The sequence below is a fragment of the Arxiozyma heterogenica genome (assembly GCF_036370985.1).
Source record: "Arxiozyma heterogenica strain weizmannii chromosome Unknown scaffold_27, whole genome shotgun sequence".
In the NCBI taxonomy this organism is placed as follows: Eukaryota; Fungi; Ascomycota; class Saccharomycetes; order Saccharomycetales; family Saccharomycetaceae; genus Arxiozyma; species Arxiozyma heterogenica.
The window spans coordinates 1,089,983-1,113,620 of record NW_027042680.1 but is presented as its reverse complement, the minus strand read 5'-3'; the positions used below and the strand labels follow the sequence as shown (position 1 = coordinate 1,113,620).

Below are 23,638 nucleotides of genomic sequence, written 5' to 3'. Positions count from 1 at the left end.
AAAGATCTTTGGAATCCTTTAAAAAAATAAAATGAAAAGTTTGAGTCATTCTGATTTTTTTACCACTTTTAGTCAGATACACAAACTGATTAATAGTGGTGATGGTTTTCAGGACGGTAAGAATTGGGACACCAAGATATTTTAATAAATATCTTTATATATGTTTACACAGTTACCTTTATTTACGTTAGTATGTAGTAATATACAGTAGCTAGCACTTTCCAATACCTTATTCTTTTAGTTCTCGGTTGAAAATTGCTCTTCAGCTTGGTGGGGACTTTCTTGTGTAGCCGGAGTGGTAGAACCACTATTCATATACGCTTCTAATTGAGCATCAAGTTCTTCTAGGGTGGGTCTTTTTGCGGTTTGTCTTCTAGAGGTCGGTTTTGATATACCACGACGGAGTTGACTCTGGGATGTTTTTTTATAATGACTACCATAGTGTGATAAATCACTCCTAGAAAATCTGCCTTTTTGTTTCCTGGATTTCTGCTCGAATACTTCCACAGTGACTTTACAATTCTCTTCAATTTCATAACCATTGTATTTATTAACGAAATTGTTCATAATATCAAGACTCTTGAATTCTATTATAAAAGTCCTATCTTCTTTAGTATCAAAGACTTTTGAATAAAGCGGTTTATGTCCAAACTCTTTAACCAAATCATCAAGAGTATAATCTGATACATTTAATGGGATATGTGACATCTTGATTTTGTATTTTGGCGCTGGGAGAGATGGCTTGTCAAGACGGGACCCTAAAATATCAGCTCTTAAATCTCTTCGACGGTATCTCTGTAACATATAAAAAAGAAAAAGCATGAAAGGAAACGTTAGTAATTAGAACAACTTCAAACTAGATAGTAAGAACCTAAAAGTTATTGGAACTATGGGTTTACTAAAATTCTCTTAGGTTACATATAATGGCAATTTTTTCTTTTTTTAAGTATAAATAGATCATATGGAAAACCCAAGGTTAATATATACCCATAGAGAAGGCTTTTGAAAGATTACATACGGTAGTATGATGTTTTGGTTCATCTGTTGGTCTTTCCTATATAAACAAAATAATAGATTGGGAAATAAGGGGAGAGAGAGAGAGAGAGAGACATCTCAAAATACTAGATTGTATCACAACCATTGATGCGTTGTTAGTAATGTGGACTTCTCTAATACTGTGTTAAGTTGGTTGGTTGTCTTATCTGTTTATTCTTTAAAAAATTGAGGTCATACTTGTTGTAAAGATTGATCCATTTTTAACTAATATAGGGATTAATAATGTAATTGTTGTGGTTGTTCCAATTATTGCAGGTACTGTCTGACACTATTGATATGTTGTACGTATTAACAACGCAGGAGAAATATACAAATATTCAAACTGTAGAAGTAGTAATAACCTTCTGCACAACTTTAATTACCGCTGGAGTGAAGTAGATAGGTTATCACCAACGATTTTATCAGTGGTTTGTTGTTTTTAAATGTGTTTTCTCCTTCCATCTCTCTTTCTCTCTCTTTTTTTTTTTTTTGTTGCTATAGAGTGTATTTCTTTAGAATTTAATTTTTTGAAGAGGCCTCTCACAATGAAGAGAACATTATTATGGCACAGATGGGAAACAATGTATGAATTAGAAGAATACATACGTATTGACATTATATATATAAATGTGAATATATACAGATGTATGATAGTATAAAGAAGTTTTCAACACGAACAAGGCCCGTAAGCAAGGATGACCGTGAGAAATAAAACACATTTATCTATTGATAAAAATAGATAAAAAAAAGGAAAAAAGATATGTGGATAAAACCTTGACCACTTCACGCAATTTCTAAATCTTTGAAAATGTCGTGGAATCTGGGGATATTACTGTACTTTCTTCTTATTTGATTTAACCATACGACAGATTTAGCAAATTGTTTTAATGTAGGTTCTACAGTAGATAAATTCCCATATGCCACAGTCAATCTATAGGCCGCTTCTTCCGACGTTTGATATTCTTCCAGAACTCCATATTTGTTGTTGATGACATCTGCTAACACTGGTACAATGTCTAAACTCTTTCGATTTGAATTATCTTGGACTATTAGACTTGAATAATTTAGTAAAAGAGTAGCAACAGAGATAGCTAATGTTTGTGATTGACGTAGGGTCGCATCTGGATATACCGTGCCAATTGTTTCAAAAACAGAATTATAAACATCAGGACTTGGCATTAATTTAGTACCCCACGCTTTGTTATTGAAGCAGTTTGTTAAGATGCGTACTGTAAGCATTGTGATATTAATATCTTCATTATCTAATCCTTCTTTGATATAATCAAGAATATTGCTCGAGTCTGGTAATTTATCTACTATTAATCTGATAATATCAAATGATGGTAATTTGTTGGTCCATAAATTAAAAATTTTTTTGGCAATGTCGTATAAGATCTCATAATTACTGTTTAAATTTTCTAGTGATGTTCCAATAAGCGCCAAATCTTCATCATTGAAAGTTTGTTCCTTTGTATTTAGTTTCACAATACCATTAAAGATAGTTTCCGCCTTATAAGACTTCATTGTCAAGTAAGTCTTTACAGGCAAAACCTTCATTTGTTTGCCCATAGAGGCTAGTTGAGATGAAACAGTGTGCTGATTAGACGTAAATTGTACATTGTCTAGTGAAATCCCTGTGGCATTTTTAATAATAAATTGAACTATTTGTTCTCTATAGTCTGATGGTAACTCGTGTTTTATGATAAACTTATCAGCTACATCATATGGATTATCAGTCACATTCAAGGCTAATTTTAGGGGTGGCTTTCCCTCTTCAATATCGACATCAAAGATGTAATCGTACATTTCACCCTCGTATTCTTTTTTCTTATCACTACCTGCACTAGAGGATCCTACTACATCCCCAACTTTAGTCCAAGATTCATTTGAATATTGATGTGCTTCTAAGATACCAGTGGGAGCTTTGACGATAACCAAGTGACCCTCTTTATGACCCTTTGTCTGCAATATTTCATAAGGTGAAATCTTGGATTCATCAAACCCCATAGTAGCTGAATTTAATGCAGTAGTCTCTATGCTTTTTTTAAAAGTTTCAATCTCCTGTTTTGATGCAAGATGTAATTTATTCCTTGTGAAGATATAGATATTATTATCACTTGAACCGACCACAATGTCACCATTTGGTAAAAAATCACAACACCATAGAGATATTGCGGGCAGTCTTATAACCTGAGTGATGGATGGTTTATAATCATTTTCAACATCCAAATTCCAAATTCTTAAAGATCTATCCTCACCACAACTAAACAACTGGTTTGTATGTTTATTGAATTTAATTTTATAGACAAAACTCTCGTGCCCATCTAATACATGTTTTACATTCCCACTGAAATCAAAAATTTTTATTGTGGAATCATTAGAACATGTAGCAAATAGTGTGCCATCATTATTCAAAATTTCCACATCTCTAATTACATCATTGTGAATATTCTTAAATTCTTTTAAGATTGAATCATTTTCCCAAAGACGTACAATTTTGTCAGCAGCTACTGTAACGAAATGATTATTGTTACCAGGAAGGATTTTAGCACCCCAGACTGGACCCTCATGGTTAGCTAAAGTATACTTACATATCCCATTGGACCAAACTTTTGCAGTCGTATCCCAACTACCACTAATTAATTCATTCTCATGTAAATTTAAAGAACAAACATTTGAGTTATGTCCCACTAGTGTGTATAAGGGCTCAGATGTTTCACCTAAAGTGGCAAAAATAGAATGTCCGTTGATTAAACAATCTTTACCACCATAAAAGACAACTTGGTTATTCTTATCATAACAGATACTGTTTAGAAAATGTGGATTTGAATATATTGTAGTACTTTCCCAACGGTCATTTCCATCATTAGACTCGTTCTTATTCCAAACTTTGACATCTCCATCCCTAGAGACACTTGCAATTTTATTACTATCTATGGCTACCAAATCTTTCACATCCTGGGTATGTCCTCTCAAAATTGAACTTAGTTGATATTGGGGCAACATATTTTTTCTTCTAATCTGTATGTGTATGAAAAGTTTCACAAATAAATGTTCCTTACTCTGCAAAATATTTACTTAATTGTAGAACAACAAAAGGGGTAACGGCCAAATGAGAAACCCTTTACAAACTTTAGAATACTTGTCAATAAGAATAGTATGTTAGCAAACTGACAATTGAACCCAATTTAACGTTCTATGTAGTGCAAAGCAATCAACCACTATATCAAAATACGCTTTCCCCTGTTTGACCTCTTCTTCGTCTTCTTCTTCTTCGTGTTTGATCGAGGATTCCTGTCATTGTTTATTGCAATTTGTCGTTTCTTTTTTTTTTTTGTTTCTCCCTCGTTCCTAAAGAAAGAATCTCGAGCGAAGAATTGGGGAATGTACAGAGAGAAATAGAGTTAGCTAGCGTAACAACAACAGAGATCTTTATTGACAGGTCTAGACAGCAAGTTCTGTGCTGTATTTATAATAGTTATTTGCAAGTGTGTGTGTTATCTTTCTTTTCAACAGGTGTACTTCTCAGCTAGTTGTCTTATTTGTTCATTTTCAATTAAGACTACACTAAACGGCTTGATAGATAGAGAAAAAGCTGGAAGGAGGTATTATATTACATATCTGTCTTTCTTTTTTCGAGGTTGGTCGTTTTGTTATTATTCCTTTCATATATATATATATATATATTTGTTTTGTTGCTGTTCTAGTTTGTTTTATTCCGTTCTACCAAAATGTCCTGTCCTTTACTCTTTGTTCAGACTTTAGAAGGACTATATTTCAAGACTGCCATATCAGGTGCTTCACCAGATAAGGAAAATGCAATCCTAGTAAACGCACAAAGCCAGTCAATTGAATCTATTCCAACCGAGGAATTTCCGATCCAGGCAAATATCACCAAGATTGCAGCTTTGTTAGGTTTTATTCAACTCAAATTGAACAAATATGCTATTATTGCCAACACTGTGGAGGAGACTGGGAGATTGAATGGTGGCCATATCATCTATAAGGTGGCCCAGCATTCTATCATCCCAATCAAGTCTACTAACTGCCTAATCGATTCTGATGATGTGGAATATTTGAAACTTTTGGAGACTCAAATGAATAATGCCACTTTATATTTCTCCTATACTTATGATTTAACTAATTCTTTACAAAGAAATGAAAATTTAGGAAACATTACTTCATATCATTGGAACAATGTAGATACTAGATTCTTTTGGAATTATTATATCACTGAAGATTTAAGATCTGTTGCTCTGACAGATAAAACGATTGGTAGATTCATCCAACCTGTTATCTATGGGTATGCTAAAGTTCTTGACACAATTTTCAACAACACCCCAATTGCTATCGGTTTGATTACAAGACGCAGTAGATTCAGAGCAGGTACCAGATATTTCCGTCGTGGGGTAGACAACGGGGGTAATGTTGGGAATTATAATGAAAATGAACAAATCTTAATTGTCCAAAACAATAAAGATTCCACTTGTGATGTCTTTTCATTTTTACAAACAAGAGGCTCTGTTCCAGTCTACTGGGCAGAGATTAATAATTTAAAATATAAACCAAATTTAGTTTTAGGTGATAATTCTTCTTTAGAAGCCACAAAGAAACATTTTGATCAACAAGTTGAATTGTATGGTGATAATTATTTGGTCAATTTGGTTAATCAAAAGGGTCACGAGTTACCTGTTAAACAAGCATATGAAAATGCTGTTAATCGATTAAATAATCCGAAATTGCATTACATATACTTCGATTTCCATCATGAATGTCGTAAAATGCAATGGCATAGAGTCAAATTATTGCTCAACCAATTATCTGAAATGGGTTTATCAAACAATGACTTCTTCCATAAAATTGTAGATGCTGATGGAACCACAACAATCAAGGTTGTTAATAATCAATTATCTACAGTCAGGACCAATTGTATGGATTGTTTAGATAGAACTAACGTTGTTCAATCTGTTTTGGCACATTGGATTTTACAAAGGGAATTTGAAGTCTCTAAAGTGACTCCTGAGGGCTGCCTTTGGGAATCTGACAAAGCATTATTATCAATGTTCCAGAATCTTTGGGCTGATAACGCAGATGCTGTTAGTGTTTCATATTCAGGTACTGGTGCTTTAAAAACAGATTTCACAAGAACAGGTAAGCGTACATACATGGGTGCATTTAATGATTTTATCAATTCAGCATCCAGATATTATCAGAATAATTTGACAGATGGGCCAAGACAGGATTCCTATGATTTGTTCCTTGGTAATTTTAAACCATACGAACTTGCAATGACGTCTCCATTTACTGATAAACGACCATTCTTAACTCAAATGCTACCAACCATATTGTATGCAGCTCTTACAGTATTGTTGGCCACAATATTTTTCCCAAAGAATTATTTCACTAGCAGAAAGAATATATTATTTTTCTTAGGTTCTTTAGTGGCGGTAATCTTATCATTAAAGAATATCTTCCAAAACGGGATGCAATATGTTAATTGGCCAAAACTTGTTGAGGTTGGTTTCTTGGAATCAAATACCCCATATAAGAATAAGGGTGATAAATCAAACAATTTCAAGTTTGTTCCAAGTAGCAAGTACATGAAGTCGGCTTCTTCCAAGAGAGAATAAGCCTGCCATTCAAATATTTCATTGTTATTATTATTTACTCCCACCATGATGATCACTAGTCTTTTTAGATTTTGAAATTTTCAAACATTTGATACTTCTATTTTTTTTTTTTCTTGATCTTTTTAATCTTTTTTTTGACTGTTTTTACAGGATCGTATTTACGATTAGTATGTAAAGTTTATGTTTATTTATTTTATTATCTAATGTTTTGATATATGGTTTGTTATACGGTGTTCTGTGTATTACTGGTTTATTTTGTTATTTGTTATATCCAGATGATTTTTTATAGTACATCTATTTTGATGAAGAAAATTAGGTTGATTTTCCAACTTATGTATATAGTACCAATCAAAATAGATAAAACAAATACTAATATTAAGAAATAAGAATATTCAGAAATATTAATATATGAAGGTGTTATATTAAAATTAACAGTAATATTAAAATAGTAATAACAGGGTCTATATAGAATAAAAAAAATAAAAATAAATATACTGTAACTAATATTTACTTTAATTACATAAATCTTGGATAAATTGTTTCACATCATTTGTTCTCATTAAAGCTTCACCAACGAGGAATCCATGAACACCTTGTTCTTTATACAGGTCGGCATCCTTAGGAGATAAGATACCAGATAATGCAATCAATATTGTGTCCTTTGGGGTTGAATCGATTAATTTGCTAGTTGTATTCAAGTCAACATTAAAGGAATGTAAGTCTCTGTTGTTGACACCAATCACTTTAGCACCAATCTTCAAAGCACGATCTAATTCTTCTTTAGAGTTAACTTCGACTAATGGTTCCATGTTCATCTCCTTGGTGGCGAAAGTATATAAGTCTTTTAATTCATCCTGAGTCAACATCTTAACGATTAATAATACTGTATCTGCACCAGCCAATCGAGCTTCCAAGATTTGGTACTTGGAGAATATGAATTCTTTTCTTAGTACACATGGTCTATCTTCTGGTCTGTTTTTATACTCGAGGTCCAGCACTTTTCTCACATTTATTAAATCTTGTAAATGGCCTTTAAACCAATGTGGTTCGGTCAAGACAGAGATAGCTGAGGCACCAGCCTGTGCATATTTCAAACCTTGTTCTGAAGCGATAACTTCAAGGTTAATATCCCCCTTTGATGGCGAAGCACGTTTAATTTCAGAAAGGACGACAGCTCTTTTATTTGACTTCATCAACCTGTCTGCAAAATTCTGAACAGTTGGAGCCAACCCTAATTTGAAAGATGCTTCTAGGTCTCTATATGTAAAGCCTGGGGTATCCATTTGTATCTCAATGTCTTCTTTTCTTTTATTATAAATACGATCTAAGATTGAGGAACCATTAACGGTTGCGTTGGTTATAGTGTTATTAAGATTAGCAGCGTTTTCTTCCCATGTACCACCAGTAATGTTTAAAATATTTCTAATCATTAGATGGCCTTCTTCGGTCAAAATGGATTCTGGGTGGAACTGTACACCTTCCACGGTAAATTTCTTGTGTCTAACACCCATAATCACACCACTCTCGGTTCTTGCGGTGACTTCCAATACATCGGGTAAAGTATCTTTAGTCCCAGCCAAGGAATGATATCTGGTGACCAGGATTCCCTGTGGGACATTTTTGAAAAATCCTTTATTGTCATGAGTTATAGGAGATGTTTTACCATGGACAATTTCACCAGCAAATCCTACTTTACCACCAAAGACCTCATACATACACTGCTGACCCATGCAAACACCAAAGACTGGGATTTTACCTGCGAAATAGCTGATACAATCCTTAGAGATTCCTGAATCTGTGGCTGGGGCACCAGGGCCTGGGGAGATCAAAATGATATCTGGATTTAGTGAGGCTACTTCATCTACTGTGATTTTGTCATTACGATAGACACTAACTTTTGCACCTTCTTGACATAGGTATTCATAGATATTCCATGTAAAGGAATCATAATTATCGATCATAACAACATGTTTTTGTACCATTTTTGTTTACTTGTTTACTTAAAAAAAAAAAAAAAAAGAAAACAAAAAAATATAATAAATATGAGATAAATGAATAAATATGATAACTCAGATGTTTGTCTGCTTGCGTGAGAAGTTTGAAAAAGAAGTCAAATAGGATTAATATATCTATATATATATATATATATATGTGTGTGTGTGTGTGTGTGTGTATGAATGAAGGGTACGAAGCAGAAAGGGTTCTAATTCGATTTGCATACTAATATATGAGAGCGCAATATAAGAAAGATGCTCATAAATTAGTCATTAGTATATTTCACGTCAAAAAGATCGAAAAACAAACAAAACAAAACAAAACAAAAATGCTCTGCTCTTCCATTTTTCTCTCACATCTTTCTCTTTTTGTTTTTTCTTATCATTTTGGCGGAATTGTAGCAGATGCCGCCCAATCGGAAACCAACCCGCGTGCTGTGTGTTTTGAGTTTGAGGTTTCTAATTCCTGTAATTTCCGCATCTTTTCGTAATTGGTTGTTACTGTCAAAGAATCTTTAACATTGGTGACAGAGAGAATTGAATCTTTTCAATAATGAAAATGAAGAGATCCAAATTAGTTGTATTAATATTTAATAATCTAATGATTCACTCATCATCTTTAGCAGCAAGTAAATATATTGAACTGCTAACTGGAACGAAATATTTTGTTGATGAAAATGGACTTCTAATAATAATAATAATAATAATAATAATAATAATGTAGATGTACTAGTATAATCTCACCTAACAGTTTGATTAATCCTTAAATAAAAAAAAAAACAAAAAGGAAATTATATAAAAGTTTGTTTGTTTTTGTTTTTGTTTTTAATAAAAGCATTACTTATTGAGATTATTTCTTTATTTATGATTTTAATATTTTGTCTACGATTTAATTTTTCAATGGGGAAGGATGGGAAAACAGAAAAAAAAAGAGAGAGAAAAGAAAGAAAAAAGGAGACGTTCGTGAACTCAAACGTAAAGTTTTTCTTTGTCTTTGTTTTTTTATTTTGCTAATATTCAAGCTACTAAGAAATGAAGTATAACTAATGCTTCTTTTCTTCTTTCTTCTCTGTCTGCAAAACGTTGTTATTAATTTCTCTACCCCCCTTCATCCCTCCAAATATTTTTAACGGAATCTTTTATTCCGTTAAAATACTGTGGTTGGATGGGCGGATTTAGTTTTTTTTTTTTTATTAACATTTTTCCGATTTCCGCCTAATTAAAAAAAGTAAAAAGAAAAAAAGAAAAGTAAAAAAGAAAAGAAAAAAATAAATAAATAAACGGGAAAATAAAAAGTGCAAAAGATCAGAAAAAATATTAAGATGGTGAATTCGAAGTTTGATTTAACTTCTTGTTGAGGATTCACTTCAATAGAAACTTGTTTCTTTTTTTTGACATGGCTCTCTATATGTTTAAATAGTTAGTGTTGAAGAATTAAAGAATAAAGATTATATTGAAAAAAGAAAAAAAAAAATAAAATAAAAGTAGAGGAGAGAGCAGAACAGAAAAGAAAATAAAAGAAACATGTCTGGTATTATTGAAGCTTCATCTGCTTTAAGAAAGAGAAAACATTTAAAAAGAGGTATCAATTTCACTGTGATGGTGGTAGGTGAGTCTGGATCAGGTAGGTCTACTTTTATCAACACATTATGTGGACAGCAAGTGGTCGACACGTCCAGCAGTATCCTTTTACCAACTGACACTTCCACAGAGATTGATTTGCAACTAAGAGAGGAAACCGTTGAACTGGAAGACGATGAAGGTGTGAAAATCCAGCTGAATATTATCGATACACCAGGGCTTGGTTTATCGTTAGATAACACATCCTCCTTTGAGATTATATCTGATTATATCCGCCATCAATACGATGAAATTTTACTTGAAGAGAGTCGTGTGAGAAGAAACCCAAGATTTAAAGACGGTAGAGTCCATGTTTGTATATATTTGATTCAGCCAACAGGTCATGGACTCAAGGAAATGGATGTAGAATTCATTAGACAATTGGGGACACTAGTTAATATTATTCCAGTTATCTGTAAAGCCGATTCCTTGACAAGGGAAGAATTGCGAACTAATAAAAAATTGATCCAAGAAGATATTAACAGATTTAATTTACCAATTTACGATTTCCCATTTGACGAGGATGAAATCTCTCAAGAGGATTATGAAACAAACATGTATTTGCGTTCCTTGATTCCATTGTCAATGATAGGTTCTAATGATGTTTTTGAAGATAGTGAGACGAAAACTATGATACGTGGTAGAAAATATAACTGGGGTACGATTGATGTAGAGGATACAAATTTTTCGGATTTTGTTATATTAAGAAACACTTTGTTGATATCTCATTTACATGACCTAAAAGAATACACTCACGAAATATTGTATGAAAATTATAGAACTGAGGCATTGTCTGGAGGTAAAAACATGTCAGCGAATAACATGGACTCAAGATTAAAAGGAAATAATCAAATAGTTAGGTTGGGTGTTAATAGCAATTCCATGACCAATAACAGTAATACAAGCACGCCAACAGACCAACACTTTGATGGACAGCAAACAAAACAAATATCCAATCAATCAAGCACATATCAATCGGGATACAATGCCCCTATGAATGACAACGATACTTATTTGGCTCGTGAAGAACAAATCAGATTGGAGGAAGAAAGACTTAAGGCATTTGAGGAAAGAGTTCAACAAGAGCTGTTACTAAAAAGACAAGAGTTACTTGCTCGTGAACAGGAATTAAAAGAAATTGAGGCACGTTTAGAAAGAGAGGCACAAGAAGGTTTATACAATGAAGAATAGATAATTGGAGGAAAGAGTAGAGTAGGACAGAAACAGTAAGAAAATGTCTGCTTTCTTTCATTGTGTAGTTGTTAATAACCATATCTTTAGATCCCTCTTTTCATTTTCTGCTTTATTTTTTTTTTGTGTGTGTGTTTATACGTATGTGTGGTTATGATTCACATTTCTATAGAACGGTGACTGGTATACAGAAAAAAAGTATTTATGTGTATAGACAACAATATATATATATATATATATATAATAAAAAGAGAGATACATTATATTGGACATATAGGCCAGTGATAAGTGTGTTCAAAAGAAAAATATGATTTGTAATTTGTATTACGTGAGCAAAGATGAACTCAAAACAAAACACTTTTTGTACTTAAATAGGAAATGTCAAAAACAAACACAAAAACAAAAGGAACAGCTTGTAGTACGCCCATACACCACACCAATGATGTGGAGGGTCTATTGTTCTTTTTGTTTTTATTTTTTTCTTTCGTTTCTTTTTTATTTTTTATTTTTTTCTTTCGTTTCTTTTTTATTTTTTATTTTTTATATTTTTCGTTTTTGCCATACAAACAGCGATTTTGTACCCACATTCATAAAGAAAAATATATATATATATATATATATATAAAAGAGAGAGAGAGATGTTTTAAAGGATCACCCACCAATGTTTTGACGTTAAACAGCAGACATATTCTTTTTTCCTTCAAATTTCGCTTTCTGTGTTGGAACAGAACTATCATCTTTTTATAAGATCAAGATATCGGCTTGGGATCGTGCTATGTATTGGAAAGTTGGTTTTTGTGGATACACCACTCTATAGCTTTCTGCATATTCCATATTAATTTATATTCATTATGTGGTATTTCTTCTTTTTCCTTTTTTATTTTTGCTTCTGATTTGATACTGTTCAATTGTATTTGGACTAGATTATTTCCTTCCAAAATATGATGAGTTTCTAAGATAGGGACAACTGAACCTGATCAATAGAAAAGATTCAGGAGAGTGTTGATTTATCTTTAATTAGTCCAGTTTTAGTAGAGCTTGGACGTTATTGCTGATTTGGAGGAAAGCTGTTGTTCTCTATTTTTTTTATTGTTTTTTTTTTGCGTCATCAACTCTTCTTATCATTTATTCTTGATGCATTATTATTATATTATTTCTCTTGAACCTTAGCAATTTTGTTTTAGGTCTTCCATCAATGCAAGAGAAAGTGAAAAAAAATGAGAAAAATGAGACAAAGTCGTGAATGCCCTAATATCATTATGTACGAATGTTTAGGGTTTTATTTTCTTCTGTTTTTGTTTATTGAAAATTCTTTTATATTTTTCTTACTAATAATATTTATTCATTGAAACTGAAAGAATGTTTAAAAAAACAGGTTACGTTTACTAAGGGATATAATGTGTAGTTTTTTACTTACTTCCACTATACAATTATGTTTATTAATTGCACACATACATATACAATCCAAATTATTTATTAGTGGTAGGTTGTTTATCCATCTGTAGGTTTGTATCTTTTGAAAAAAGAAAAAAAGAATTTTATTTCCTTTTTACTGTTTTGTAGGAGAAATTTAGAACAGAAAGAATAGTAAGTGGGGAAATAAACAAATTTATTCTTATAATATTACAAAATAATATAATACAAGGGAAAAACAATTAGCATGAGTTCATCTGTCATGACAAACAACGTTAAGGACGATCAAATTGACGAAAGTCTTTACTCTCGTCAACTTTATGTCCTTGGTAAAGAAGCTATGTTGAAAATGCAAAATTCTAATGTCTTAATCATCGGGTTAAAGGGTTTGGGTATTGAAATTGCTAAGAATGTGGCATTGGCAGGTGTTAAATCATTGACTTTACAAGACAATAAACCCATTGAATTAGAAGATTTATCAACGCAATTTTTCTTCACTGAAGCCGATATAGGTAAGCCAAGAGATGAAGTCTCCAAGATTAAACTGGCTGAATTAAACGCATACGTGCCAATCTCAGTACTCGAACCAATTTTAGAAGAAAGACAATTGGAACCCTTCCAAGTTATTGTGGCCACTGAGACTATGTCTCTAGAAGATAAAATTAAATTGAACAATTATTGCCATAAGCGTGGTATTAAGTTTATCTCTACTGAGACTAGAGGTTTATTCGGTAATGTGTTTGTAGACTTCGGTGATAAATTTACTGTGATAGATTCCACAGGTGAAGAACCACGTTCCGGTATTGTCTCAGATATTGAACCAGACGGAACTGTTACCATGTTAGACGATACAAGACATGGTCTAGAAGATGGGAAATATGTTAGATTCACTGAAGTCGAAGGTTTGGAAAAATTGAATGATGGCACACTATTTAAAATAGAAGTATTGGGGCCATTCGCATTCAGGATAGGTAATGTTGAAAAATACGGTACTTATAAGAAAGGTGGTATTTTCACTGAAGTTAAAGTACCTATTAAGATGTCTTTTAAATCTTTGCAAGATTCTATATCAAACCCAGAATTTATCTTCTCGGACTTTGCTAAGTTTGATAGAAGTGGTCAACTACATTTAGGTTTCCAAGCTTTGCATTATTTTGTCATAAAACATAATGGTCAATTGCCAAGACCAATGAATGAAGAAGATGCTAATGAACTAATTAAATTAGTCTCTGACCTAGCTGTACAACAACCAAATGTCCTTGGCGACGCTCCAGTTGATAAAAAGTTAATTAAAGAATTATCATATCAGGCTAGAGGTGATATTCCAGGTGTTGTCGCCTTCTTTGGTGGTCTTGTTGCCCAAGAAGTGTTGAAAGCATGTTCTGGTAAATTTACACCATTGAAACAATACATGTATTTCGACTCTTTGGAATCATTACCTGATTCAAAGGAGTTCCCAAGAAATGAAATCACTACAGCACCAATTGGGTCTCGTTATGATAACCAAATCGCTGTCTTCGGTGCTGATTTCCAAAGAAAGATGGCCAATTCTAAAGTTTTCCTTGTTGGCTCTGGTGCTATTGGTTGTGAAATGTTAAAGAATTGGGCTTTAATGGGTCTTGGTTCAGGTGAGAGAGGAGGGATTATCGTTACTGATAATGATTCTATTGAGAAATCTAATTTGAACAGACAGTTCTTATTTAGATCTAAAGATGTTGGAAGAAATAAATCTGAAGTGGCTGCAGAATCTGTGATTGCAATGAATCAAGATTTAGCAGGAAAAATCACACCTAAGATTGATAAAGTAGGTACTGAAACCGAAGATATCTTTGATGATGCATTTTGGCAATCATTAGACTTTGTCACTAACGCTTTAGATAATGTAGATGCTCGTACCTATGTGGATCGTCGTTGTGTTTTCTATGGTAAACCTTTGTTAGAATCAGGAACCTTAGGTACTAAGGGTAACACACAAGTTGTTATTCCAAAATTAACTGAATCATATTCTTCTTCTAGAGATCCACCAGAAAAGTCCATTCCTTTGTGTACTTTACGTTCTTTCCCAAGTAAGATTGATCACACTATTGCTTGGGCTAAATCACTATTCCAGGGTTACTTCTCTGATGCTGCTGAAAATGTAAATATGTACTTAACACAAGACAACTTTATTGAACAAACAATGAAGCAAACAGGCGATGTTAAAGGTATTTTAGAATCTATTAATGATTCTCTAAATAACAGACCTGAAACTTTCGACGATTGTGTAAGATGGGCTCGTTTAGAATTTGAAAAGAAATTTAATCATGATATTAAGCAACTATTGTACAACTTTCCACTTGATGCAAAGACTTCTAATGGTGAACCATTTTGGTCTGGTGCTAAACGTGCCCCATCTCCATTAATCTTTGATATTAATAATCCAAATCATTTGGATTTTATCATTGGGGGTGCTTGTCTTCGTGCTTTTAATTATGATATTCCAGTTGATGAAGCTTTACCAGTTGACCATTTTAAGAAAATTATTGACAATATGCCTATTCCCGAATTTGTCCCAATCACTAACTTAAAGATTCAAGTGAATGATGAAGATCCTGTTCCAAATGCCAATAATCCAATAGGTGATGAATTAGATGCCTTGGTTGCCTCTTTACCAGATCCATTTGTATTAAGAGGATTCCATATGAATGCAGTTGAATTTGAAAAGGATGATGATACTAACCATCATATTCAATTCATCACTGCATGCTCAAACTGTAGAGCTGAAAATTATTCTATTGAACTAGCAGACCGTCAAAAAACTAAATTTATTGCCGGTAGGATTATTCCAGCTATTGCTACTACTACTTCTTTAGTAACTGGGTTGGTTAATTTAGAATTATATAAGGTTGTAGATCAAAAGACAGATATTGAACAATACAAAAATGGGTTCGTTAATTTGGCTCTACCATTTTTTGGCTTTTCCGAGCCAATTGCCTCTCCAAAAGGTAAATATAATGATAAGACATATGATAAGATATGGGATAGATTTAATATTTATGGTGATATTACACTAAAAGCATTGTTAGAACACTTTGAAAAGGAAGAAGGTTTAGAAATCACTATGTTATCATATGGTGTTTCATTGTTATATGCATCATTCTTTCCACCAAAGAAATTAAAGGATAGATACGATCTTCCAATCTCTCAAGTAGTAAAGTTAGTTACCAAACATGAAATCCCAGCACATGTTAAGACTATGATTTTGGAAATTTGTGCCGATGATAAGCAAGGCGAAGATGTTGAAGTTCCATTTATCACAATCCATTTATAGTCACTCTCATCTAACAAGAAAATTAATTTAACGTTTTTATATACATATCAAAAACATTCTTATTTCAAATACAATAATATCATTATTATATTAAGGTATTAATGTTACTCTTTTTTTTTAGTAGTATGTTTGTTTTCTTTTCTTTAGTTTTTGTTACTTGGGGTTGAAATATCATTAAAGATATGCTTGATAAATTTAATCTACCATATTAAATGGATAAAAAGTTTTAAAATGATATACTAAAGAAAATTTGAATATAGAATTATTTACATTATATATTGTACCTTGAATACAAATTATGAACACAATGAAAAACAAGGTAAATAAGAGAAATTTAAAGTACCACTAAGTTCTTACTATAAATAAGTTGAGGGTTTATAACATTACCAATATCTCATTGTAAGTTTGCGTCATGTTATGTAATTAATTGTATAATGGATTGTTGTCAAGAACTAGTATTTTGTAAGTTGGATACATTTTCAATTGTTTCCTATAACTATTTTGTAATCATTAATGTATAAAATTAAACTAGTGGACTTTCATTTTTCTACTTTATATACAATATACAAATAATAATATAGAAAATGATGTAAATTAAATAGAAATATGATATACAGAAATCTTTAGCCTTACATAAGCAGATATTGAATATTTTTTTTTACAAATCCCAAAAAATTAACCTAATAATTTCATAAATGCCTAGTGATATATAAATAATAAAAATTCAGTATTCTCCAATATTTTATCTGCTAAAGTTTTATTTTTCTATTTATTTCACCTTAAAATACTTTATTTTAGAAGTTTTAATAAAGCGTTTAATATAGAAGCCTTGTATTAACATTTAGTATGTGCTTTTTAATATTTTGTATAATTTTTCAATGCTGATGTTAATTCATAGCATAAAAAGGAACAAACATAAAAAAAATAACTATATAGAATTATATATATAATTTTATTTACAGATTTCACCAAGTTACGATCCTTTTAAATTCACCTTCAACACAAATAAGATCTTCATAACTTCCTTCTTGAACTATCACACCATCTTTTAGAACAAGAATCTTCTTACAAACTTGCATCATTTGTAAATCATGTGTGATTGAAATTATCAGAGTTTGGGGTATCCCTATTGCAACAATATCATGTATGACTTTTGCACTTTCTGCATCAAGTGCAGATGTGCATTCATCAAAAATTAAAATTCGTTTTTTAGTCAATAATACTCTTGCTATACATAATCTTTGTAATTGTCCTCCAGACAACAAATCAGTATTAATATAAGTATCCAACCCATAAGGTAAAGATAAAATAAAATCATAAATATTTACTGTTTTTAATACCTTCATGATATCTTTCTCTGTGATCTGTTGCTCTATACCATATAACAAATTATCTTTAATAGTGCCATTGAATAACATTGGTGTTTGTTCCACAATTCCAATTTGTTGTCTCAATGTTCTCAAATCCCATTTGTGGACATCTGTGCCATCTACAAATATACAGTCACAATCTGGTGAATATAATCTTGTAACTAAAGAAATTAAAGTCGATTTTCCAGAACCTGATGCCCCTACTAACGCCACTGTTTGATCAGAGTATAATTCCATATTAAGATTTGAATAAACCTTTTTACTCTTGATGTTTGGATAAGCAAAAGTTAAATTATGAATTTTTATTAATTGTTGATTTTTTTTTTGTACAAATATTGGAGCATATCTTCCTTGAAAATCCATCTGTTCTGTAGTACTAGCACGCTCATCAATAATTCTATAGGTCCATACGGCTGTCCTCTTGCCTCTAGCTACTTCTGGAATTTGATTAGTCAGGTTAGAACATGTTACAATTGTGAATAATACTAAAGTTAAAGTTTCAAACATTCTTTTAGAGGTATATTCCCCAACAAACACTAGTTTTAAACCATAATAATATAAAACTGCTTGGATACATAACGTTAATGTATGACTGAATGAAATACCTATACCAGTGACCAAAGCTCGCTTCATGGCTACTTTTTTGATATTCTGGATCAACTTAGCATATTTTTTGATAAAATGGTCTTGAACATGTAAATATTTAATAGTCTTAATTCCTACTATTATCTCAAAGAAGCAATTTTCCAGTCGAGTAATCTCTGTCTTATATGATGTTTCAACTTTTTGTAAAATAAATCCATATAAAACAGAAAATAACACAAGTATAGGGAACATTGATATACAAACCAAACTTAATTTCCAACCAACAACTATAGCCCAGATTAATCCACAAAAAGAGACTACCACAAAAATAATAAATGTGCTTAAAAATTCACTGATTAAATTTCGTAAATCTCTCAGATCATTCAACAAAACTGCAGATAACTCAGATGACCTATTTTGATCCTTTTTAAACCATTCAAACTTATTGTACTGAATAACTCTCATAGTCAATTCTCTTAAGTTTAAAATCCAAATTTCACTACAATATGCAAGTATAAAGGACCTTAAAAAATTAAAAATGGAATCTGCTATTGAAATGGCAATTAGTATAAGTGACCACTTTAAAAGATAATGTGAGGTGGATTCATGGGTTTCACTTAACACTATTCCGTTTAAAAGATAGCTAAATCCAAAAGAAAATATTGGATTAGAGACACCAGCCAACAAAGAACATAAAATTCCAAAAATCAATAATAATTTTTTATCAGAATCTCTTAACATATGTTTAATTATATCTATAAATGACATCTCCCTATCTAAATCATTTTTAGAACCATCTTTTTTGTATTGAACATCATTTATTGAATAATCTATTGAATCACATGAAACATCCTCTTCGTAAACCACATCATTAATTAGATTTTTTTGAGTTTCCCCCTCTAAAATTTTAGTAGGATTCTCCCAATTATCATAAATTATTGCGGTCTGATTCAAACATGTTCTTTTCTCATTTTTATATGCCTCACTACCACAATCATATGAATCTATAATAGAACCGGTCGAACCTTCTTCAGATCTATCCATTTTCTGTATTTCATAAAATTTTTTAAACTTGCTACCTTCAGTATTTAATAATGTACTTTTATATCCACTATCCACAACTTTTCCATTCTCCATAACATATAAGAAATCATTTGCTTTAATTTGATCCAATTCATGTGTCAAAATGATTGTCGTTTTACCTTTTCTCCATTCCCTTATATTATCCATCAATATTTGGCGACTAATAATGTCAATTGCTGATACTGATTCATCGAGTATCAGAACTGGTGTATCTCTTATATATATTCTCGATAATGCAACTTTTTGAGATTGACCACCACTCGAATTTACCCCATCAACTCCAATCTTTGTATTCAATCCATTTGGAAGCTGAGATATCACATTATCTAACTCAGCAAAAGAACATGCTTCCATTAATCTATCTTGGATTGCACCTGAAGTAGAAGGATCGTTCTGTTCATCGAGACCTGGATAGGCTAATAATATGTTGTTTTTCAGAGTATCATTAAAAAGTCTGCAACGTTGTTCTACAACCGTGACATTATCAATGATCCATTCCTGGTCAATTTGGTCTATTGGCACACCGTTAATCTTTATTTCACCCTCAAATCCACTGAAAAATTTTAATAATAATTTGGGTAAAGTAGATTTCCCTGATCCTGATTTCCCAATAATAAAAGTTAATTCATTCATTCTAAAATTAATGTTGACATTTGATAAAACTGATACATGTGGTCTAGTTGGATATTTAAAAGAAACATTATGAAAAGTGATACCTAAGGAATTATCACAAATCAACGGTTTAGGTGGTATTATCAATGATTTTTGCATATCATTTTTTATATTAATTGAAAATATTAGACCAGGATCAAAACTATTTAAAAATTTGTTAATTTTAATATTGGCAACATGGCCCTTTTGTAGGATGATAAGTTGATGAAATAATTCATTAAATGTAGAAGCTAACATAAGACACGAATGGAAACAGGTGATAACGTTATCAATCTGCAATTTACCACGCTTAATCATTGTACAACCATACCAAAATCCTTGAATGAACATAAGAAGTGACAACATCCGAATCAAACTGTAATTCAAAGAATTCAAAAGACAGATTCTAATAAAGATGCTATTGCATTTTTTTACAAGTTTATTAAATTTTCTGATCTCTATATCTTGAGTATTGCTGAATTTTACTAACGATACAGAGTTCATGGACCAAACTAATAGTTCTGCTGCTTTTGATGTCTCCTGATTCTCTAAATCAATAGATTTATTGATTAATTTGGATAAAATTAATGTAATTATAATTATTAATGGTGAAGAACAAAGAATAACTAATGTCATAGACCATGAATAATAGAAAGATGTACCAATAAGAGTACATACTGTGATCAAACTTTGAAATAATATAGCAGCTGATTCTGAACTACCTTGCCGTATTTCTTCGATACATCTGTTCAATTGAGTAAATTCACCTAGGAGGTTAACACTATTTGAGTCATACCATTGGAAGGATTTGCTTATATACGTGTATAATAATTGATATCTCAATCTGATACATTGTCTTTCAGCGATAAGCATCCATGAAGAAATCAAAATCCATATAATAGGGAAACTGACTGCACCCAATATCATAATAGACATTGATTTAATAATTAAATCATTTGGCACTGAATAATCTAATGAAGAATGCTCCAATAAGTTAAATACTTTACCTGTTAAAATTGATGTGACAGCAGGAATAATACCTGAACATACTGTAGATACGATTACCAGACAAACAATAAATTTATCATTTTTTAAAGACACATTCATAAAAATATGCTCTTTCGGGATCATAATGTTTAATAACTTTTTCTTTATATTTTTTATTTTCTATAGCTCTCCCCTATCTATCAAAATATAATTTTAATGGTAGTAATATAAAAGTTCATTGAATAAAATAATGTTTTAATGATATTCAGATGAAAGTATAACAAATAGAACTGACCAGTAAATAAATTAGCAAAATAAATTAAACCACACATCACTAATATAACAAAGTAAAAAAATTATGCCAAATTCAATAAATTATTATGACCTTTTTTTTTCCATTAGAATTCCATTCACATAGTTTTATTAGAAAATATATAAAAAGGAATAAAGAGCTATTTAATATTAAACATTAAATAAATAATTTACCAAATTGTCAAATTTTAACCCAATAATTATCTGTCGATAAAGCAGACAAAGGAAAATCTGAAATTGTTTTAAATCAAAACCAATGACTATAATATTCCTCAACAAAAGTGTAATGAACTAAACTAATAATTAGTATTAAAATGTCACAAGGTAAAAGCAGATGATGGTAATAGAAAGAAAAAAAAAGCACTTTTTGTACCCTGTTGCCAGCCGTGTAAATATCCTAATAAGGAAATTTACATATGTTTCATAAAAATTCAAACCTCATCGCTATAACAATCATCTAAAACACAATAATAATAAGGAAAGACTTCTATAGCAGCAACAGATTCAAATTTTGATCCAACTGATAATATTGCATTAGTCCTGGAAAAAGTGCGAACTAAAAACCACAAAAACAAACAAACAAACTAATATATGGAACACACTATACTTGTTAAGACACTTTAGTATACTGATATACATATGAACAAAATAAAAGAACATTCACCCAATAAATGTTGAAATATGCGAACACAACTACATCATCATAAAAATATAGTTGCATTACATAATAAGAAAATCTTTATGTACAATAAGTTCAAATCCCAGCCGAAAGGTCTTCTGAACTTCTTTTGAATCAGAAATAAAAATACATTATATCTTTGAATGATAGCTTTTATAATCCTGAATAAGTAAACCTGTTTAGACCACCCATCTACAGTAAAGTCCCTTGTGTTTGTAGTTGTTTGTGCCTCTTTCTCATTGTAGCCTCCATAACATCTTCCATATATTCCATTACTTTGATAGTCCATTTTTTTTCTCCCCCTCCCATTAATCTCTTATTAAAAAAAACAGAAAACACTACAAATAAAATCTATCATATAACTGGCTCTCAATACCTCTACAAATACACAATTACACAAACACACAGACACAGACACACTCATATATATATGGAGACAGAGTGATAATTCCGAATAACTAATTTACAGACTGGAAAGAATATTCAACGAGATATAGGGGGTGAATAACACAAAACAAAAAAACTATTCGCATTATGTCTTTTGTTACACCAAGATTTATTCAAAAGTACGGTTCTAAACTAAAGTGGCAAAATATAAAGATTTTAGAAAATAAGATATCCCCTGAATATATTTCAACGAAATATAGTGAATATTTACACATGAATAACATCATATATCTATTTAAGTGGGATATGAGTGAGGATACAGAGTTCTTAAATAAAGATCAATGTTGGTGGTCATTTAGTCACAATATAAATAAACACAATCTTAACAAAAATAACAGCCTGTCCATTATACGATCAAAGATATACACTCAAATTTTTTCAAAGACTTTGAAGAATGACATGAATACAGATTGGGTTTGTTCACATCGTGACATTGATGATAATAATAACAATAACATATACGATAATTTGAATATAAGTTGGGAAACAAATAACGATATAAGATGCATATTTCAAGAAATAAGTACAAATAATGGGAACAACAATAATAATCATGGAACATTAAATGTTCTAATTCGATCGTTAATTGAGCTCTCACAGTTATTAAAAGATTCAGATCTATATGAAAAGAACGTATACAGTTTAAATCTTTCTCATTTATGCTTAAAAATATCCGGTGCTCATAGCATAAATCTTCATGAAAATTTAGATTCAGCTTCCATCTCTTCACAAAATAATAGTCCAGACAAAATTGAAGATAAAGTTTTGGATTACAAAGGGTTGCTAAAATTGGCGACGTTATCTAGAGAAGAGACAGATCTACAGAAATTAATGAAATTATTGATCAAAAACTATGGTTTCAATAAACCTTCATTGGTCTATGATTCTCTCCTCAATGAAAAATGGTTAGTATTATCTCATTAGCAGTGAACAAAACAAAAGCAGTCCAGTCTTCTATTGCCATTCATCTGATTGAACCAGCACTAACAGCAAATGAATACATGTTCCTCCTTGTGTCTTTGTAGATATTGTATGGTAACTGAACGGTGGCGCTACCAATAACGGTGACTATACGAGGGGTAAAGCCACAACAAAAAGTTTTTGCTTTTCTCCCAAACAAAACGAAATCTTTGGCATCACACAAAGAAGATTAAAAAATATAATACAGACATGTATGTAGACACCACTTAAGAAAATATTATTAGTTATATTCGAGCAAAGTATTGTCACCTTGAAATAAATATTTATCCCATACTGGTTGGTTCCTATAATTAACAGTGTCTTTTCTTCTTTTTTTTTCCTCTTTCCTTAGGCTTTTTCTTGTGTTTCTC

General features: G+C 31.3%; 8 protein-coding genes across 8 annotated transcripts; 4 read left to right on the top strand and 4 right to left on the bottom strand.

Moving 5' to 3' along the window:
• Positions 1 to 237: 237 nt before the first annotated feature.
• Positions 238 to 822, bottom strand: YRA2 (Yra2p; the record flags this gene model as incomplete). Its single annotated transcript, XM_064860102.1, has 1 exon — positions 238 to 822. One exon carries the CDS (start codon positions 820 to 822, stop codon positions 238 to 240), a length of 585 nt encoding a protein of 194 aa, XP_064713475.1.
• Positions 823 to 1,818: 996 nt separating this feature from the next.
• On the bottom strand, positions 1,819 to 4,041 carry DOA1 (Doa1p; the record flags this gene model as incomplete). The annotated part of the gene is made up of 1 exon (XM_064860101.1): positions 1,819 to 4,041. The coding sequence occupies one exon, from the start codon at positions 4,039 to 4,041 to the stop codon at positions 1,819 to 1,821; it is 2,223 nt and encodes a 740-aa protein (XP_064713474.1).
• Positions 4,042 to 4,766: 725 nt separating this feature from the next.
• Positions 4,767 to 6,665, top strand: SAC1 (phosphatidylinositol-3-phosphatase SAC1; the record flags this gene model as incomplete). The annotated part of the gene is made up of 1 exon (XM_064860100.1): positions 4,767 to 6,665. One exon carries the CDS (start codon positions 4,767 to 4,769, stop codon positions 6,663 to 6,665), a length of 1,899 nt encoding a protein of 632 aa, XP_064713473.1.
• Positions 6,666 to 7,177: 512 nt separating this feature from the next.
• Positions 7,178 to 8,647, bottom strand: TRP3 (bifunctional anthranilate synthase/indole-3-glycerol-phosphate synthase; the record flags this gene model as incomplete). Its single annotated transcript, XM_064860099.1, has 1 exon — positions 7,178 to 8,647. One exon carries the CDS (start codon positions 8,645 to 8,647, stop codon positions 7,178 to 7,180), a length of 1,470 nt encoding a protein of 489 aa, XP_064713472.1.
• Positions 8,648 to 10,183: 1,536 nt separating this feature from the next.
• On the top strand, positions 10,184 to 11,470 carry CDC11 (septin CDC11; the record flags this gene model as incomplete). The annotated part of the gene is made up of 1 exon (XM_064860098.1): positions 10,184 to 11,470. The coding sequence occupies one exon, from the start codon at positions 10,184 to 10,186 to the stop codon at positions 11,468 to 11,470; it is 1,287 nt and encodes a 428-aa protein (XP_064713471.1).
• A 1,660-nt stretch (positions 11,471 to 13,130) lies between these two features.
• Positions 13,131 to 16,193, top strand: UBA1 (E1 ubiquitin-activating protein UBA1; the record flags this gene model as incomplete). Its single annotated transcript, XM_064860097.1, has 1 exon — positions 13,131 to 16,193. The coding sequence occupies one exon, from the start codon at positions 13,131 to 13,133 to the stop codon at positions 16,191 to 16,193; it is 3,063 nt and encodes a 1,020-aa protein (XP_064713470.1).
• A 965-nt stretch (positions 16,194 to 17,158) lies between these two features.
• STE6 (ATP-binding cassette a-factor transporter STE6) lies at positions 17,159 to 21,013 on the bottom strand (the record flags this gene model as incomplete). The annotated part of the gene is made up of 1 exon (XM_064860096.1): positions 17,159 to 21,013. One exon carries the CDS (start codon positions 21,011 to 21,013, stop codon positions 17,159 to 17,161), a length of 3,855 nt encoding a protein of 1,284 aa, XP_064713469.1.
• A 1,381-nt stretch (positions 21,014 to 22,394) lies between these two features.
• On the top strand, positions 22,395 to 23,231 carry PWA37_003572 (uncharacterized protein; the record flags this gene model as incomplete). The annotated part of the gene is made up of 1 exon (XM_064860095.1): positions 22,395 to 23,231. The coding sequence occupies one exon, from the start codon at positions 22,395 to 22,397 to the stop codon at positions 23,229 to 23,231; it is 837 nt and encodes a 278-aa protein (XP_064713468.1).
• Positions 23,232 to 23,638: the final 407 nt, after the last annotated feature.